At 71.2% G+C, this 19,108-nt stretch overlaps 1 protein-coding gene across 2 annotated transcripts; it reads left to right on the top strand.

Moving 5' to 3' along the window:
* Positions 1–3,195: 3,195 nt before the first annotated feature.
* FURIN (furin, paired basic amino acid cleaving enzyme) lies at positions 3,196–18,796 on the top strand. Of its 2 annotated transcripts, none has more exons than XM_068958399.1 (16): positions 3,196–3,210; positions 6,089–6,476; positions 10,149–10,247; positions 10,887–10,982; positions 11,639–11,767; positions 12,094–12,170; positions 12,521–12,609; positions 12,828–13,000; positions 13,974–14,186; positions 14,596–14,696; positions 14,829–14,932; positions 15,110–15,227; positions 16,320–16,499; positions 16,583–16,707; positions 17,075–17,191; positions 17,273–18,796. In XM_068958399.1, exons 2-16 carry the CDS (start codon positions 6,297–6,299, stop codon positions 17,839–17,841), a joined length of 2,370 nt encoding a protein of 789 aa, XP_068814500.1. In that variant the 5' UTR covers positions 3,196–3,210; positions 6,089–6,296; the 3' UTR covers positions 17,842–18,796. The 2 variants fall into 2 exon arrangements, with proteins under 2 accessions (XP_068814500.1, XP_068814499.1); XM_068958398.1 differs by lacking the exon at positions 3,196–3,210 and adding an exon at positions 3,667–3,751.
* Positions 18,797–19,108: the final 312 nt, after the last annotated feature.

Genomic DNA, 19,108 nt, shown 5'->3' on the forward strand with positions numbered 1-19,108 from the left:
AAGCCTGAAGCAACGGCCGAAAGCAGCCCGGAGCCCGCAGCGTGCCTCCTCTGCCCCGCGTGCCCTTGAGAGCCGCAGCCGAGCTGCAGAAACCGAGTGCTGGAGTCGCCTGAGCTGGTGCAGGGGGGCTGAGGGAGCCTGCTGCGGTGCGGCCTGGCCCTGCCCTGGCCAGGGAGAGCCAGCCCGCGCCGGGCCGGGAGCGGCGGTGTCCTGTCGCTGCTCCTCCCTAGCTGATCCCCTGCGGACAGGGCAGGCTGGCAAGAGCCTGTGCCTCCGGGCAGCGGCCCCAGCCGCCTTCCTCCGCAGACCAGGGACCGATGCCCCTCAGCCCCGGCCCCGGGCGCCAGCGGCGACGTGTCGGCCCCGAGCCTTCAGCCAGCCTGGCGGTCCGCACGGGGCCGGGCTCCGGCGGGGGCGGCGGCGCGGCGCGAGCCTGAGCTGCCCCTTCCCTGCGCTCGCGGAGCCGGGGTGCCGTGGGGCGGCGTGCGAGCTCGCTGCGCCCCGGCACCCGACACGGGCAGCTCCGTTCCCTGCTGCGTTGTCAACTTGCTGGCTAAAACCTCTGCCCGTCAGGCTTTGGACTAAATTTCTTTGTTGAGATCTATGAGCGACCCCCCATGCCTCACTGCAGCCTAAGGAGAAAAAGGGGGTCCTGCCCACGGGCTGGCACGGGTGTTTCCTGCGCGCGCGCACCTGTGTTCCTGTTTGCACTGCTGTTTGTGCTGAGACCCCCGACTGCGGCAGGGACCTTGGGGTGCTCAGGCCAGACAGGGGTGTCCCTTGCCGTGAACAGCGATAAGCTGTACACAGGGCATGAGGTGGCAGGGTGTAAAGCAGCAAAGCTGAAGAGGGGCGGTAGCACGGCGGGCTGCGGATTTGATACCTCGGCGGCCTTATGGCTGTTGACGGCAAAGTCAGAAGGCAGATAAAGTTACAGCCCCCTTCTGAGCCGCCACTGTTTGTGTCTGCAAACTGTACCGCAGGGCAAGGTCAGCGTGTTTGGGGTGGATCTCGAGAATCCCATGTGTGTGACCACAATAAAATGTTATGTCTAGGAGCGTGACTATGAATAGCGCCTCGTGAGCCATCGGGACCTTGCAGACGCAGCTCCAGCCCGGGGACTGCAGCCGCTGCAGCTCCGCACCCTCCTCCCGGCGCGCCAAGGCCGTCTCAGGAACCTGCTGGTAGCGTCCGGCAGTGAAGTGACGTGAGGTGAAGGGGTTGGAGAGATTCCAGAGGAAAGTGGGATCTGCACCCCGAGGTTTGGGAAAGGGAGCAGAACTGTGCAGGAAGGGGGGGCTGGGGAAACGTGTCCGCAGCAACGCGGAGGGCTGCGGACTCAGCCCCCCCCCTGCCGTGGGAGGGTTGCATGGGAGCAGCAGGCAGTGTGGCCACTGCGCTCTAAGTAAATATTTAGTTATTGATTTGGTCCCTCTTGATGTCCTCTCTGTGATGTTATTGCTGTTTGTTTGGTTTTCTCCTCTGTGAGGGCCTCTGTCCTTCCTCCGCTGCCTTTCCTTACGGGAACCCCTAGAGCGCTTCCCTGCTTTGCCGTCTCCGCTCGCCCTGTCGCTGCTAGGCGCAGCTCAGCTGCGGCCCCGTCAAACTCCCCGGGTCACCCCCATGCAGGTGCCTGTGGACGAGGGCGCTTCCCCGTCACTGCTCAGCCTCTCGGCAGCTCGGGCAGACTGGCAGTCGCCTTGCTGCTGAAGCTTGTGCAATCTCTGCAACCAGGACAAAATTTGACCTGATTTTTACATGCAAGTTGATTTCTATTTATTTTTGTGCACAACCTGACTGTGCCACGTAGAGCGTGTGTTTGATGCTGATGAGGGTAGGGAGGCCTCGCCCTTGCCTCGGTGTGGGCCCCGCAGGGGATGGTGTGCAGCCTCCGTGCTGATGGCACGCCTAGCAGGTAGCTGGCGGGCTGGCTTGCAGCAACACACTGCTGGTAGGATGGTCAATTAGGAATCACTGAGCAGAACAGCCAGCTCCTGGCTGTGCCCTTGAATGCCTTGATACATCCAAGGAATGGCAACCAAAATCAGTGAAATGTTAAAGGGGAAGGTTCATGGGTTTTTGCAGACGCTGTTGTGGTAACTACTTCATCCCCTTTCGCTGCTGCCTACAGGGGAACAGCAAAGGAGAGAAGCATTCAGCAGCGGTTGTAAGATCTGACACTAGCCCTGCTGTCCAGTTCTTGAGCAGCCTTCCAGGAGGGGCTGCTGGAAAGCAGATCCCATTCACACAGGAGGCCTCACCCTGTGCTCCAGGTGCTCCCAGGGTACAGGCATCATCTCTGGCAGGAGCAAAGAGAGGTCAGCTGTGTAATTCCAAAGCTAATAGTTTATGCAACAGATAGGTGCTTCCCGTTTGCCTCCCCTGGAGCACTGAGATAAGCATGCGGTGGTGACAAGGGGCCCTTTGTCAGCTCCTCTCCCCCAGCATGGTATGTCAATAAGATCCAGGTGGAGCAGCTCTGTCACCTGCCTGGGCACAGCCACAAGCTCCTGCATGATGTATCTGAGGATGCCCACAGGGGTCCGGGGGGGGAACAGCCTGTGCCACTCCTTCGCTCCCACTGCAGAGCTGTCATCGGATGTAGGACCTGCTTCCAAACCACGTGGACCTGGGAGACCCCTGTCTCCGTGGGCAGCTCGAGTCTTTGGCCGTGCATCAAGGAACTGGGACAGCGGGAGGGCCGCCAGGGAGCGAGCAGGGCCTGCCCTGACTGGCAGCACGCAAAGGACAGTTTTTCACGGTCCTGTTGTTGTGGTGGGGTGGCCGGTGATCGCCGAGCTGGGAGGGGGTGCGGGGCCGTGCCCCCTGGATGCGGACGACGGGCCCCGGGGGGGGGGGCAGCTCTGACTTACCAGAACTCAAGCGGTTTGTGTTTCCAGGAGGGACTTTTTGGGGACAGATGTCGTTATCACCTCGGCAATCTAGAGTTTCTGTTTCTGAAGCGATGTTAGAATCGGATATTTGCCCTTCAAAATTAACCTAGTTTAACAAAGAAAACTACCCTGTGCCAGATTTTCTGGGTTGTTCTCAGCATCTCAGTTTCCAAGGTGACTGTTTCCTGTACGATTGCTAATGCTTTATAATCTCAGTCATGATATCTAAGTGACTTCCTCCTCTTTGTCAGGAGATGTAAGATCTGCTCTTATCCTGGGCTTCTCTGAACCCCCTTCTGAAGTGCAGAGGATTCAGGTCAGTTCGGGCTCTGCTGGTTTTTGCTTTTGCATTGCTCTTAATGCGGATCCTATGCATGTGAGGGATGAAAGTATACGTGCACATGTATATGTTTTGAAGAACGACTAAAGCTGAAATGAACTGCAGTTCACTTCTCACCTTTTCTCCTTGGTGGGAGTCTGTCTCCTGAAATTTGAAACTAGAGCGTGATTGATTTTCCTGGTGTCGCTGCCTTCCCGGTAGTTTCTGCGGGAGGCTCCTGCGCGCCGCCCGGGGCCGCAGCCGTCGCGCCGCGGTCCCGCAGGGGCCGGCCGCGGAGCGGGTGAGCGGCGGGGCGGGACGGCACCGGGCGGGACGGGACGGCACCGTCGGCTCCCGGGGCGGCGGCGCGGCGGAGCGGAGCGGAGCGGAGCGGGGCGGGCGGCGGTGACGGCATCCGGCGGCGCCCGGCGGAGCGGCCGCCGCGCCGGGCCGCGCCGCGCCGCGCCGGGCCGGGCCGAGCCGAGCCGAGCTGAACCGGGCCGAGCGGGTCTGTGCCGAGCCGAGCTGGGCTGAGCGGGTCTGTGCCGGGTCGGGTTGTGCCGGGCTGAGTGGGTCCGTGCCGAGCCGGGCCGAGCCGGGCTGAGCGGGTCCGTGCCGAGCCGGGTTGTGCCGAGCCGGGCCGGGCCGGGCCGAGCTGAGCGGGTCTGTGCCGGGTCGGGCCGGGCCGAGCCGAGCTGAGCGGGTCGGGCCGAGCTGAGCGGGTCTGTGCCGGGTCGGCTCGGGTCGGGCCGGGCCGAGCCGAGCCGAGCCGAGCTGAGCGGGTCGGGCCGGGCCGGGCCGAGCCGAGCTGAGCGGGTCTGTGCCGGGCCGGGCCGGGCCGGGCCGGGCCGAGCCGAGCCGAGCCGAGCCGAGCGGGTCCGCTCGGGGCGGGGCGGCGGCGCTGACAGCTGCCGCGCGTAAACAGGCGGCTCCGCTCGGCTCGGCTCGGCCCGGCCCGGCCCGGCTCGGCTCGGCTCGGCCGCCCCCTGCCTGGGCCGGGCTCGGTCCGGGGCGGGGGCTGCGCGCTGCCCCGCGGCGTGACGCGGCGCCGCCGCCGCCAGACGGGCCCGGCCGCCGGCGGGACACAGCGGGCAGGGCCGCCCGCGCCGCGGTAAGGGCGCCGCGCCGGGCCGGGCCGGGCCGGGCCGGGGTTCGGGCCTCTGCGGGGCCGGGGGCGGCGGGGGGCGCGGGGGGCCGGGGGCGCCGCGGCCCCGGGCCGAAATCTGCCCCGCTCCCAGCGGGGACTTCGCTCCGGCCGCGCCGCGGCGGCCGCCGCCATCCCGGCTGCCTCCTCCGGGCCGCTGCGGAGCCGAGCCCGGCCCGGGGGGCAAAGCGCTGGTGTGGGGCGATGCCCGGGGCAGCCGAGCCCGGCCCGGGGGGCAAAGCGCTGGTGTGGGGCGATGCCCGGGGCAGCCGAGCCCGGCCCGGGGGGCAAAGCGCTGGTGTGGGGCGATGCCCGGGGCAGCCGAGCCCGGCCCGGGGGGCAAAGCGCTGGTGTGGGGCGATGCCCGGGGCAGCCGAGCCCCCGTGGCCGCCGCGCTGCCTCGCCGTCGTGTCGCGCCAGGCGGCCGCTCCGCGGGCCGGACCCCCTTGGCCCGGGGCGCCCAGCGCAAGCCGGTCCGTCCCGCCGCAGGCTGGGCGCCGCGCCGGGCCCCCGCGCAGCTCGGCCCCCGTGGGTGCCCGCGGGCGCCCCGCGGAAGCCTCCCGCCGCCCGCCCTGGCGCCGCACCTCAGCTCCCCGCGCTCCCTGGCTGGTTCCCTTCCCCGGCGGCTCGGAGGCTCTTTCCCCGCCGGGAGCTGTGGTTTAGGCCTGGCGTGATCCGGCGGGCAGGGCTCCCCTCCCCTGGGTGCTCGGGGCCTCGGCCGGCCGAGGCCCGGTCTGCGGAGGGGGCGGCCGCGTGGCTGACTCGCGGCGCGGTCTGCCCGCCGCGGGGTCTCCAGCCCGCCGCCGGGAATCGCTTCCCTGCCGGCCGGCGCCGCGGGCTCGTTGCGGGCCGAGGCCCTGCGCTGGCGGGAGGGGGGTGGCGTTCGGCCGGGCCCAGCCCCGTCTCCTGCGCCGCGTTGCTGGCTCCTGCCTTTCTTGCTCTTCCAGGTATCTCGCGATCCCTTTGGAGCTCGGTGTGTAGAGCCTCCCCCCGGCTGCCTTAACGCAGCAGGTTCCTTTGCGTTCGGTGGGGTCACCGGCGCCCTGCTCCCCACCCTGCCTTCCCGGTGGTCCCTCCGAGGCCGTGTGCGCGGTCCTGCAGCGCCCCTGCGTGCAGGTCCCCGCACGGAGGAGATGCACGCGTCCTCTATCCCGGTCCCTGTGGCTCTTTCCTGTCTGCGCTGGGATGAGTCACGCTGGTGTCACCATGTTCACGTTATGCTCCTGGAAGGGCAGAGCGGAGCCGTTGACGGCGACAGGCAGCAAGGCGCTCGCTGCCGTCTGATCGACGGCAGATGGTGGCGGCGCTCGGGGCTCGGCTGACCACATGGCCAAGGCTCTCGCCCGCTTTCCTCCTTCCCGCCCCTCGCTCTCCCCCGCCGCGGCCGGTCGGCCAGGTCCCTTCCCGAGGCGCCCGCGTGTCCCCGCGGCGGTGGGGCCGCCGCGTTGGGCTCCAGCAGAGAGGTCTCGGGCCGCCCGGAGCCGAGCCGCGGCTCCGCTGCGCTCCCCGGCCTGGCGCAGCCGCCGCGACGTCGCCCCCGGGGACTGGAGAGGCCGGTTCCCCTCCCGCTTGCTCCTGGCTTCTCGCCCAGCGCCGGGCGGCTGCGGAGACGGGACGTGCCGCGGGCGGCGGGCTGGGGCGGCGCGAGCCCCCACCGGCGCCCTCCTGCCCTGCGGCGCCTGCGCCGAGCCGGCCCGGGACGAGTCTGACCGCCCTTCCCTCTTTCCACAGATCCTGGTGCTGTCCCGGCCGGGCTGCTCCGGTACCGCCGAGGGCCCGGCTCGCTGGGCTGCGCCCCCATGGTCGCTTGGACGGCGCGGGGGCCAGCGGGGCGGCGCGGGGGCCGGAGCGCCTCGGGGCGCTGACGCCGAAGAGGCCGCCGGGCCCGTCGCTGCCCGGACCCTGGTGCTCCGCAGCTAGAGGAAGCCCCGATACGCTGATGGATCTGAGGTCCTGCTCGCTGCTCCTGCTGTGGACGCTGGTGGTTGCCCTCGCTCTGCTGGCCCGAGAGGTGCTGGCCCAGCGCGTTTACACCAACACCTGGGCTGTCCTCGTCCCCGCGGGGCCCCGGCAGGCGGACCGGCTGGCCAAGAAGCATGGATTCCTCAACCTGGGCCCGGTAAGCGCCCCTCCGCTCTGCCCCGGGCAGCCGGCGGCCGGAGCCAGCCCACAGCCCCGGTGCCCTTGCGGCGGCCGCCCTTTCGGGGCCGCGGGGCCGGGTCGCCGGCGTGGGCTGCGTCGGCTCCGGAGGCGTTTCCAGCCCCTTGCAGCGCTCCCGGCGGGAGCGGCGCCCAGGCGAGGGCACGGCTCAGCGCTGCCCGGCTTCGCCCCGAGCGAGCCGTCCGGCGGCGGCCCTGCGCCCTCGGCCCTGGAGCGCCCGTCCAAGCGCGTGTCAGCGGGTCCCGCGGCCGCCCGCTTTCCCACGGCCCGCGCAGGTGCCGTGTGCCGCCTCGGCCGCCCTCCTGGCGGGGTGGCGGGACGGGGTGACCGCGGAGGAGCGCGGCCGTTCCCGCTGGCGCCGGGCTGTCCGCAGCGCGCTCCCCGGCTGTGCCGCGCTCCGGGCCGCCGGCAGCTGGTCGCGTTCCTCGGCGGGTGCGGGCGGCGCTGGCTCCGCTAACGAAGGCTGCGGTGCTGGGGCGCGGGAGCCGCGGGGCCCGGCCGGCGGCCGGCAGAGCTGCCCGCCCATTGGGGTGGCACACCGGGCTCCGCTGCTGTCTTCCCCTGCCGGCAGGCCGCTTCCAGCCGCCCAGGGTCTCTTGCGCCTGTTGCTGGAGCGCGGTGAAAGCTGCCCGGCACCGCTGTCGCGGCCCCGTCGGCAGCGCTTTTCTTGGCCCGGTGCTGGGCCGCGGCTCGGGCACCGCAAGGGCAGGGCTCTCCGCCCTGCAGCCTCAGCTGCCTGGCCGGGCGCACGGCTCCCCCGCACGCGGCCGTCCCGGCGCAGCCGCCGTCCCGGCGCAGCTGCCGCAGGGAAGGGCCTGGGGAGGTCCCGCGGCGCTGGCGCAGTCGGAGCACCGCCGACGGGGCTGCCGCGTGAGACCGGCTGAGCCGCCGGTCAGGACCGGGTGTTCGCCGGCGCGCCGCGGGGCGGGTGGGGGGCTGAGGGGGCCGGGGCGAGCGACGGGCCGCTGCTGTCCCCGGCTCGGAGGCTCTGCTGCGCCCTGGCAGCTGCGCTGGCTCTGGCAGGAAGGAAGCTCGAGGTGAAATCCCAGAGGAAGTTGCACAACTCGCGGCTGCAGTGTCAAGGCCCTGCTGCGAGCCAGCTGCCTGCGAGCGGCCGCGGGGCGGGGAAGGTGGCCGCGTCGGGGCGGCTCGCTGCCCCGTCCCGGCCGCCCCGGGCACGCGGGGAGCCGCCGGGCAGCGCCCGGCTCTGGGGTGTCCCGGGGGCAGGAGGGGTGAGCGGCCAGGCCCCTCTGCGGGGTCTGGCGGCGCCGGAGGAGCGGGTGGCCTCGGTCGGCGCGCGGAGGCGTCTCGGAGCAGGTCGCGGGGCCGGGTGAGGCGCAGAGCGACGCGGGGAGCACTCGGCTGGAGCCGGCCGCTGCAGAGACCGCCGAGCGCGGGGGGCCGGGCTGAGGTGAAACCAGCCTTTTTCTGGCTGCCCGAAGCCTTTCCCGGGCTCGGCCTCTGTGCCAGCCGCCCGCTCGGGGGCCGCGGGGGCGACGGGGCTGTTGGGCCCCCGCGAGCCGGCGTGGCGCGGTGCTGCACGCGCCTGGCTGGGCAGCGCCGGCCCTCTGCCGCGCCACTGCTGCGGGCTGGCACCTCTCCACCTGGCTGCCGAGCTGCCGGCCGAGCAGGAGCGCGCAGCACCTGCAGCGCGCCAGCCCGGGCTGGGATGGGAGGCGCTGGCCTGGGCACGTTTCCCCGCGCCTGGAGCCCATCCCAGCGCCCGTGCGGCAGGACCAGGCTTGGCCCTGGCAGGAGAGCCTGAGCGGCCCGCTGGGAAGAGCAGGGGAGGGAGGAGGCCGCGCTCTCCCTCCGGGAGAGTCGTCTGCAGCCGATCCTGGGGGTGTTTGTTTTGCTGGGACAGGATGGAGCAGCCAGGCTGGAGGAGGGAGGCGGAGGAGGGCTGGGTGCTTCTGGCAGCACCGCAGCGAGAGGCCCCGGGGTCCTTATCTCAAAGGATCCTGGCCTCGGCTCGGTGCCTGGACGCTGTCCTCGAAGGCACGCCGTCCCGGCGCGCTCTCTGCGCCACCTCTGCCTGCAGCGCCGGGGCGGGCGGACGGCGGGCGAGCGCGGGCGCTCCTCCGGCCGGCGTGCCGGTGAGACGGGAGCGCGGCCGTCGTTGCCGTGGGGCCCAGGTGGAGGAGAAGGGTCCCGGCGCTGCCGGCTCCGGCAGGGCGGGAGGCGCTGGGGAGGCGCACGGCCGCTGCCCTCGGGACGTCCCGGCCGGGTGCCGGGCAGCGCCGCCCGGCAGCACCTGCCTAAGCTGGACTCGCTGTTGGGACGGCAGCGAGAAGGGGCGTTGGCAGCCGCTGCGGTTCTTCGGGGTCTGGCTGCCCCTCTGGCAGGGGAGACCTGCGCGGGGCTGCAGGTCTCCGATGACCCCCTCCCTCCCGCCGAGGCAGCCCGCGGCTCCGCTCCCCGCGACGCGGCGGGGGAGCACGGCCGCCCCGCGTGGCCTGCCCGGGGGCTGCGAGCCGCGGCGGGGGCCGGGCCGGCGGTCACCGCTGCCTGCCAGGCTCCGTCCTCGCGAGCGCGGGCGCTGCCGGCGTTGGGCCCCGCGCAGAGCGGGTCGCGCCCGGCGACCAGGCAGAGCGGTGACGGGCCTGCGGGAGCCGTCGGGACTCGGCTCTTGCCCGGAGAGGGCGGCGGCGCGCTGGGCGATGGCACCGGGGCTGCTGCCTCCGCTGCTCCCCTCCGCGCGGCAGCTTTTTCCCTAGCAGTTCCCGAACGGCCTGAGCTGTTTGGTGTCGCGGGGTGCAGCGCTCCGTGGGGAGGAGGCCTGGGTCCGTCTCCGCGCTGCCCCGCGAGGCAGGGCTCCCCGGGCGCTGCGGCCGGCGGCGCTGGCAGGAGCAGGGCGCGCGCCAGGGAGCGGAGAGGCGGCGGGGCGGGCGCGGGGCCTGCCGGAGCGCGGGGCGGTGCGTCCCTCGCCCCGCGGAGCGCGGCCCGGCCCTGGCGCCGGGGCGCCTGCTAGCGCCGATCCTCTCCCTCCCGGCTTGGGCCGGGGCAGCGGCGCGCGGCTCTGCGGGAGCGGGGTGGGCAGGGGCCGAGCGCTCTTTGGAGGCCCTCTCCCTCGCGTTGCACTGGCCGGCCTTGCCGCGGGCGTCCGCCCCGCGTGCCGGCAGGGACCGGCCCTTCTGTCGCGGGCGGCAGGGTGGGATGCGCCACTCCGCAGCCCGGCCAGCCTCTGGGGTGTGCCGAGGGGAGACGGAAGTGACAGGGCTGCAGAGGGTTTATAAATAACCAGCTGGGAGGCGGCGTGGCCGGCTGGGCTGCGCTGGCGTGGCGCTCTTCCCGGCCCCGGCCCGGAGCTGCTCGCCGGCCGCTCTCGGCCTCCTGCCAGGGGACGAGCCGTGGCCCAGCCGCAGGGCGGTGGGGGGACGCCGCGGGGGACACGGGTATGCTGGGTTTGGGGTGCGCCCTGGGCCCGGTGGCGCCTCTGCAGCCCGTTGGCCACCCCCGGCGGTGCCGTGCGGTGCCGCTCACCGGCCCGGAGCTGGTGTGGGGCACAGCACCGGTCCCCTCCGCCCCTCCTGTCCCTGGCCAAGGCTGCCGGGGCGGCGGCGGGTGCGGGGGGAGGACGGGGAGCCGGGGCCGGGGTCTCATGCCCGTCTCGCCCCTTGCTCCGTTGCAGATCTTTGGTGACTATTACCACTTCCGGCACAGCGGCGTGGTGAAGCGCTCGCTCTCGCCCCACCAGCCCTGGCACAGCCGCTTGGCCCGGGAGCCGCAGGTACGTGCCGTGCGCCGTGGGTGCCTGCCCCGCTCCTGGGGGCCCGGCCGGGGCGGTGCGTGAGCCGGGGGCCCCGCTGCGGGCATAGCCATCGTCGCTGGCCGGTGGCCTGCCGCGTTCCTGGAAAGCGGGGCAGTCCCGGCTCGGCGGAGGGCTCCTCTCTCCGGCGCGTGGGACGAGCTGTGCCAGGCCCCAGCGCGCTGGCCGGGTCGACGCGGTCTGCTGGCCCGGGGCTGCCACGCGGCCGGCGCCCTGCCCAGCGGGGCGTGCGGCACGGCCGCTGCCAGCGGGCTCCGAGCTGGCCGGCCCGCTGCTCGGCAGGGCCCGGCGCTCCGGCCCGCCGCGCCGCTGGAGCAGAACCACCTGGCGCCAGCGCCCGGCACGGATGCCGGGAGCCCCTCTAGCGTGGCGGGACGCCCTGGACCCGCCACCCTGCTCCTGGCGAGCCCGGCTGCGGCAAGGGGCGTCTCACCGGCCCTGGGTCTGGAGCGGGCTACGAGCTCCCCCGGGCAGGTGGCTGGTGGAGAGGCCGGAGTGTGGGGAGCTGCTGGCCACCCCCAGCCCAGCGTGCGCTGTCCGGGCTGCCGGCGATGGGGATGTGGCGGGCGCGCGGCAGCGTCCTCCCTTCTGCGCCCCCAGGTGCACTGGCTGGAGCAGCAGGTGGCAAAGCGCAGGACCAAGAGAGACATCTTCATGGAGCCCACCGACCCCAAGTTCCCACAGCAGTGGTACCTGGTAGGTGCCGGCCGGGGTGCCAGGGCGCGCGCGGGGCTGTGCGGCACCTGGGCGCCGAGGGGCGGCTCTGCGGGCCCGCGGGGTGCTGAGTGCTGGCTCTGAGGGTGCGGATGCGGGGCCCGAGGAGGGTTGTCGGGCTGCCCTGCTAACCACGAGCAGGGGAGGGAGGACTGCGGCGGGAGCCCTGTCCTGGGTGCAGCTCGCGAGTTGCAGCTTCCCTGCAAGAGGCGCTGGCAGAGCTGCGGAGAGCCTGGGGCCATGCTAGCAGGGCAGTCAGCCCTTTGCCTGTCCCAGGATTTGGGACCGTACTCGTGCTGCTGTCTCCATCGACAAGCTCAGGTGGCCAGCGCAGGTCTGACCTCTGTGAAGGCAGCTTTGTTTATTGAGCCCAAGCAGAACTGAGGGCTGCTGAGTATCCCTTCTGCATGCCCCTCTGTGGCTGGCCCTGTGCAGCGCTCTGGGCCCGCGATGCAGGGTTGAGCATGTCGTCTGCCCAGATCCCGTGGGGTTTCCTCATCCCTCCACCACAACAGAGAGTGGAGCTGAAGCTGCCACTTGCGCGCCCTTGCAGCAGGCCAGGAGGGGTCTGGGTGCACCCCTTGCCGTGCCAGCAGCTTACGTGGCACAGCTTACGCTGCCAGGACTTCTTTTGGCAGTACAACACAAACCAGCGGGACCTGAACGTCCGTCAGGCCTGGGAGCAAGGCTACACCGGCAAGGGCATCGTGGTCTCCATCCTGGATGATGGCATTGAGAAAAACCACCCGGACCTGGAGGGCAACTACGTAAGTGCGGGATGCTCCCCTGGGGCGGAGCAGCTCCTGAGGTCGGGCCGCGTGTCCGTGGGAGCTCGTTGGGGCAGGGCTGTCAGCCCGGTTCAGCCCTGGACCGCGTGGGCTCCCCTGGGCGGGGGGGTGCTGCGGGGAGCTCGCTGGGCCGGGTGGCTGTTGCTGGCGTGCCTGCTGCGGGGGGACACGGAGAGCAGCAGGGAGCGCCTGCACCCTCCGTTGCTGAGCCCAGCATCGCGGACACGGGTTTTGGGCACAGCCCCAGGGCAGCGGCCCTCGGTGGCCTGGGTCGCCAGCCTGTAACTGCCGGGTCTGTCCTCCAGGATCCAGGGGCTAGCTTTGATGTCAATGACCAGGACCCAGACCCGCAGCCGCGCTACACACAGATGAATGACAACAGGTGAGAAAGGAGGTGGCGGTGAGGGCGGTGGAGCCCAGCTGCAGGAGGGAAACGTGGCTCCAGGGGGGCTCAGTGGGCCGTGGGGGGAATGCATCCTTCTGCCCCACCGAGAACCCCCTGCCTCCCTCTCTCCCGCTCTGACCCCAGCAGCCTCCCTCCCGGCTAGAGGCCCAGTGCAGCAGGAGGGTCGGACACGGCCCCGCGCGTGGCTGTCCCTGCAGGCTGGGCACCCAGGGGCATGGCTGGCGCGGATGGGGGAAGCAGGGCGCTGGTTCTCCGGGGTGTGGCGGGTGCCCACTCCTTGCTCCTCACCCCACGCCTGAGCGTGCTTTGCACTGTTCCCGTTGCAGACACGGCACGCGCTGCGCCGGGGAGGTGGCTGCCGTGGCAAACAATGGGATCTGTGGTGTTGGCGTGGCTTACAACGCCAGGATTGGAGGTGGGTGTCACCCTGCCCCTGCAGGGAGAGCAGAGCTGGCGGTCGGCTCCTGCGGGTGCCGGCGGCGCGGTTGCAGCACGGCATCTCGGCCCTGCCGGCCAGGGCGGTGCCGTGACGGCCTGTAGCGTGGGGCAGCAGCGGCGGGCGACAGGCTGCGGCGGTGCTGAGCGGGGCCGCCCGGCCGGCCCGGCGCTGTGACGTCTGCTCTCTGGCCCTAGGCGTGCGCATGCTGGATGGGGAGGTGACTGATGCTGTGGAGGCCCATTCCCTCGGCCTCAATCCCAACCACATCCACATCTACAGTGCCAGCTGGGGCCCCGAGGACGACGGGAAGACGGTGGACGGCCCGGCCCGGCTGGCAGAGGAGGCTTTCTTCCGAGGGGTCAGCCAGGTGAGCTGGGGAGCGTGCTGCGGCAGGGCCGGGGCGGCTGCTGCTCTCCCTCAGGCCTGCCCTGGCGCTTCTGGGCAGCTGGGTTGTCCTGGCTCTCCCTGATGAGTTATCTCTCACCCCGTCTCTGCAATCAGGCGCTGTTGGTTTTTCCGGTTCTTCCTGTGTGATGGCTCTGAGTCATGGCTCTTCCAGTGCTTATCTCGCCTTTCTGAGCAGCCCCGAGTCCTCCCTGCTCAGAAAGCTCCCGCAAGCCCGGCGCTGGGCCTGTCTCTCCCCGCTCCGTGAATCCCTGTGCTGGTTCCTGTCTCTCGATTCACGCCAGCAGCTCACCCTCACTCCTGCTGCCCGTCCTCCCTCCCCGCTCTCCTTGCCCACTGTCAGTTCAGTTTGTGCCTTGGCTGAGCTGTGATGCAGCCTGCGTGGTTCGTCTGCACTGCATGTCTCTGCCTGGGGTTCCCCGCACGGAAGTACGTGTGCGCTGTGCAAGGCGAGGCTGGCAGCCCACCCCGTTGGGCCACAGCACCCGCTCACGAGCCGCCGATCCAGCACCGTTTTATGGAGCTCTTGCAGGGCTGCCAGGCAGCTGCGAATTCCACACAAATACAAACCCCCCAAAGTCAGCCTGGGTGATTTCCAAGCTCTTGGGAACCCCGCTGCTGCAGCACCCGCTGCCGTGCAGCTCCTTGTCGTTGGGGGCAGCACCCATAGCCTCTGTGGAGCTGCCCCAACATCTCCCGCGCTCCCTTCTCCCGGCGCCACCGCGGTGTGACGGTGCTGCGGTCGGCCGTGCCAGAGGGCTGCCCAGCAGCGCCCGGTGTTCCCGGTGTGCTGGCTGCATCGGCTCTCAGTCCCTTCTCTCCCACTTGGACTGAAGGCTCTCTGGGGCCGGGACTGCCCGGGAGCCCCCGGCCCTGACCCGGGGCTCTGCCCTGCAGCAGCCCGGCGCTCGCCCTCACTCTGCCTCTGTCGTTAGGGCCGAGGGGGGCTAGGCTCCATCTTCGTCTGGGCGTCCGGGAATGGGGGCCGTGAGCACGACAGCTGCAACTGCGACGGCTACACCAACAGCATCTACACGCTGTCCATCAGCAGCACCACGCAGTACGGCAACGTGCCCTGGTACAGCGAGGCCTGCTCCTCCACCCTTGCCACCACCTACAGCAGCGGCAACCAGAACGAGAAGCAGATTGTGAGTCTGGGCTGCGGTGCTGGCGGGCTGGGAGCTCGGGGGGGGTCGGAGTGGGTGGCGAGCTGCAGCCCCGGTGGGTCGCCCCTTCAGGCACTGCGCGTGCCGGGGTGCAGCGAGCAGCGCTGCTGGTCTGCGGAGCCGGCCCCGCTCGGCGTGCAGGTTTCCACCTCACAGCCGCTCCCTGGGTTGCTCCTGTGAGTTAAAGGCTCCTCAAGGGGAGCTCATGACCTGCCCCAGGAGATATAGCATCCCTGGACATCAGAGCCAGACCAGGCCAGGTCGGCCATTCTGCCTCGCATCCCTCTGTGCTCGCCAGGGACTCGCATGCCCTGGAGCAGGGCTCCCGGTGGATGCCCTGCAGGTGTCCGGCTGGGTGCTGCACCTCTTACCCTCGGGCTCTTTCTTGCAGGTGACAACCGACCTGAGACAGAAATGCACCGAGTCGCACACGGGGACATCAGCCTCAGCACCCCTCGCTGCCGGCATCATTGCCCTCGCCCTGGAGGCAAAGTAAGGCCAGGCACGGAGCGGGGCGGGGGGAGGCTGTTGAAGCCCTGTGTGAGCCAACAGCCCTCGGCCTGGGACTCCTCTGGGGCTGGGAGGAGCCGCATGCCAGTGTCCGAGCCTCCTGTCTCCCTGCAGCAAGAACCTGACGTGGCGGGACATGCAGCACCTGGTGGTGCAGACGTCGAAGCCGGCGCACCTCAACGCGAACGACTGGGTCACCAACGGCGTCGGCCGCAAAGGTGACCGGGGGGCCGGGGGCTAGCAGGCTGGACCAGGCCGGGGGCTGGCGGGCTCCTGTTCATGAGCACTGCGAGCCGAGAGGGTGCTGGGGGCACCAGCTGGGGTGCTGGTGTTCTTCATGGACGCCCTCGCTTCCCTGCCCCGCGGAGCGGCCCTGACCGCCTCTCTGTTCACAGTCAGCCACTCCTACGGCTACGGCCTGCTGGATGCTGGGGCCATGGTGAGCTTGGCCAAGAACTGGACCACGGTGGGACCTCAGAGGAAATGCGTCATCGACATCCTCGCAGAGCCGAAGTAAGGGCTGGTGAGCCCAGGTGGACATTGCCCAGCGCCAGCTGCGTGCACAGCTCCACGCGGGAGCCAGGCTGCGGAAGCTCTTGGCCCCAGGGCAGGGAGCAGGGAGGATCTTGTGGTCCTGAACTCGGCATCCAGTGGGCCACCACGTCAGGAGGGCTTGGGAAGGGCTGGAAAAGCTGCCTTCAGCTTGGTTTCTGGGAGGCACCAGAGCTTCCCTGCTCCTGCTCCGGCTGGGCAGGGCGTAGCGGGGACACGTCCAGACTGCGACAGTGTGGTTTTGGGAGCAGCAAGTGTGAGTCCTCAGACAGAGGCACTTTTCAGGGGTCAGACAGAAGCTCCTTCTTCTCCTGCTTGGCCGCAGCCTCAGTGCAGCGTTTGTGCCGTGTCTCATGTGGCTGTGACTGGGGCGCTCTCTGGGAGCTCCCGTCCCGCGCGGGGAGGGCGTCCCTGGGCACCGCGGGCGCCAGCTCTGCCTGGTGCCCTGCCCTGCTCCCCCGGGACCCCCGCCGCGGCAGCAGGACAGACAGACGATCCTCGTGGTGGGCGTCGCGCCGGGCTCTGCGGCCGGGAACCGGCCCTGCTGTGGCTGCCGGCCCTGCTTGGCTGCAGGCGAACAGGCCACCCGCGCACCAGCAGGGGGATGAGGACGCGCCAGTGGCCGTCCCATGCCTGGCGGGGCTGTGCGGGGCGGTGCTGGCCCCGTGTCCGGGGAAGAAAGGGCCCATTCATGCCGGGCACAGAGCAGGGATTCAGGAGGCGGCCGCTGGGTAGCGTGCGCTCAGCAGAGCGAAGCCCTCCCCACCCCCAGGTCCTTCCAGGAACTGGGGCAAGTCGCATGTGACACCAAGGCCGCGTGCTGCTTGGGGCCGTCTGCTTCCTGTGGCTGGGGAAGGGCTCCGTCTCGTCCCCGCGGCTCCGGGATCGTCTGCCGGCCCCGCCGCCTGCTCGCCCTCGAGCCCCTCGCGGGAGTCTGGGGGAGTTCCCGGGCTCGGGCTGCACCGCAGCAGGCGCTGGGCGCGGGGGCTCCCGCTCGCCCTTCCCTGCCCGTGCGGCTGTGGGGCTCCTGTCACCCTTGGCTTTCCTTGCCAGGGACATCGGGAAGCGCTTGGAGGTCCGGCGGAAGGTGGACGCTTGCTTGGGGAAAGCGAACTACATCAGCCGGCTGGAGCACGCGCAGGCCAGGCTGACGCTGTCCTACAACCGACGGGGGGACTTGGCCATCCATCTCGTCAGTCCCATGGGCACCCGCTCCACCCTCCTGGCCTCCAGGTAGGTGCTGGGGCTGCCGCGGGCGGGTGGGCGTGAGCGGGTCCCGGCAGCCCGGGACACGTCTCGCCTCCCTCTCGCCCCAGGCCCCACGACTACTCGGCGGATGGCTTCAACGACTGGGCCTTCATGACGACGCACTCCTGGGACGAGGACCCCGCCGGGGACTGGGTGCTGGAGATCGAGAACACTAGTGACGCCAACAACTATGGTAGGGCTGGCCGGGGTCCCTGCTGCCGTTGCCTGCTTTCCGGGCCAGGGACGGACACGGAGCAGCGGGTGCTCCTGGCACCCGCGTGGGCGCAGCGGGTGCTGGCGGTGCCTCGGGCACTTTGCACCGCGCTGGCTGGGGAGAGGCTGGAGCCGGGTGCGCTGGGAGGGGAAGCGGCCGCCCCAGGGGCGTGCGGGGTCCCGGCAGGCTGGCGCCGTGCCACGAGGAGTCCCGCTTCGTGGAGGAGGTGCCCGTGCTCCCGCGGTGCCGTGGGCTTGTCCCGTGTCGGGCTGGCTCTGCCGGGCCTGGGGCACGGCGCGCGTCCTCTGCGGCGCCGGCGGCTCCTCACCCCGCCGCGGCATTGCAGGCACGCTGACCAAGTTCACGCTGGTGCTCTACGGGACGGCGACCGAGTCCCCGAGTCTCTCCAACCAGCTGGAGAGCAGCGGCTGCAAGACGCTGACCTCCAGCCAGACCTGCGTGGGTGAGTGGGGGGTCCGGGGGGGCGCTGGGGCCCGGCCGCAGGGCTGGCCCCGGCGCCCGCTGACCGCTGCCTCTCCTGCAGTCTGCGAGGAGGGATACTACCTGCACCAGAAGAGCTGCCTGAAGCACTGCCCTCCGGGCTTCGCGCCCGGCGTCCAGAGCACACACTACGCCCTGGAGAACAGCGTGGAGCCCATCTCGCCCCACCTGTGCCTGCCCTGCCACCCGTCCTGCGCCACCTGCTCGGGGCCCACGGCCAACGAGTGCCTCACCTGCCCAGCGCACTCGCACTTCAGCAGCCTGGACCTGTCCTGCTCCCACCAGACGCAGAGCAGCCGCGCGTCGCCCGCCCTGGCCGAGGGCGAGGGGCTGGCCGAGGCCCCGCCACCCGCCAACCTCCCCGTCCTCATCGCCAGCCTCAGCTGCGTCCTCATCGTCGTCATCTTCGTCACCGTCTTCCTGGCGCTGCAGCTGCGCTCGGGCTTCAGCCTGCGGGGCGTGAAGGTCTACGCCCTGGACAGCGGCATCATCTCCTACAAGGGGCTGCCCTCGGATGTGTGGCAGGAGGAGGGCCCCTCCGAGTCGGACGGTGAGGAGTACGAGGCCCACAGCGAGAGGACTGCCTTCATCAGAGACCAAAGTGCCCTTTGATGAGCCCTCCAGCCCCTCCCTGGCGCCCGGCGCCCGGGGCAGGCCAGGCCGAGGGGCCCGGACTCCGCTCCCGTCCGCTCCCGCCCGGCACCGTCCCGCTGCGCTGCCTGGGCCGCCCGGGGGCCTCGCTGCTGCCGTCCCGCGCTCGGCACCGTCCTGGCTTTGCGCCGCCCCCAGGGGAGCCTCTGCGGCGGCCCGAGCCCCCGGGCCAATGTCGCAGCGCTGAGCAGGGGTGTGCGGTCCCGCCGCCCCCGGCTGCCTCCCCGCCGCCTCCGCCTCCGCCGGGGCCGGTCCGCCTCCGCCCGTGCCCTTCAACAGCAATAATGGCCAGGCCTCGGCCGTCACTGCCTGCTTCCCGCTGCCTCCCGGCCCCCAGGGGACCCGGCTCCTGGCTGCGCCGCAGGGCAGCGGGGACGGCGCCCCGGCCCGTGCCCCGCGCGGCTCGGCCCTCCCCGGGGCGGGGGCCCCCCGCAGCCCGGGACGCCCCGGGCCCCTCGTGCTCCCCGGCGGGGCCGGCACCCGGGCTGCGCCGCGCCGGCTCTGCCCTGGGCTCCTGCCCGCGCGGGGCCACGGCCCCCCGTGCAGGCGGCGTCCCCGCGCGCCCCCCTGCCCCCCGACGTGCCTTGCCCCCGCTCGGTGACAATCCGTTCTGCTCCCAGCCCGAGCCCCGGCCCGGCCCCTCGCTCGGCGGCTCCCGGCCGGTGGGCAGGGCCGGGCCGGGCCGGTGCCGTGGCCCCCGAGTGCCGGGCTGCGCTGGCCCCCGGCGCCCGCCCCGGTGCCGCCGCCCGGGGGCCGCAGGACTATTTTTCTATAATAACATTTTTGGTGCACAGTAATTTTTTTCTTGTAATTTAATCAGCCAGGAGCTGCCTCCTGAGCCTGTTTTTAATTTAATGGATGTGGATATAACGCTAGAGAGACTTGAGTTATTAAATGTTCAGAACTATGCAAACCAGCTCCCCACGGCCCGTGCGCTGTGTCCGCCACCCCGCGCGGCGCCGGGACCCTGTGGGACCGGGATGGGTGGCACGGGCTGGGGGCTTGCGCGCCGTTCGCGGGGCTCGCGGGTCTGGCTCGCGCCCCCCCTTCCCGCCGGGCTGGCGGGGGCCGGCAGCGCTGCTGCAGGGCCCCCCGGCTCCTGCGCTCCCCATGGTGGCAGCTTCCTGCTGTCGCGAGCACGTCCTGGCCCCGTGCAGGGACGGGGCACGGGGCAGAGCCTCGGGGGGCCGGCCGGGCGGGGCGGCCGCACTGGGGGCTGGCGGGGGGC

The sequence above is a fragment of the Struthio camelus genome, chromosome 12, assembly GCF_040807025.1.
Source record: "Struthio camelus isolate bStrCam1 chromosome 12, bStrCam1.hap1, whole genome shotgun sequence".
NCBI lineage: Eukaryota > Metazoa > Chordata > Aves > Struthioniformes > Struthionidae > Struthio > Struthio camelus.

Bases quoted from the DNA above. Each gene is read 5' to 3' on its own strand.
- FURIN (XM_068958399.1), top strand. From the start codon at position 6,297: ATGGATCTGAGGTCCTGCTCGCTGCTCCTGCTGTGGACGCTGGTGGTT. The intron at 6,477-10,148 runs GTAAGCGCCCCT...GCTCCGTTGCAG, and splicing joins GATTCCTCAACCTGGGCCCG to ATCTTTGGTGACTATTACCA. The intron at 10,983-11,638 runs GTAGGTGCCGGC...TTCTTTTGGCAG, and splicing joins TCCCACAGCAGTGGTACCTG to TACAACACAAACCAGCGGGA.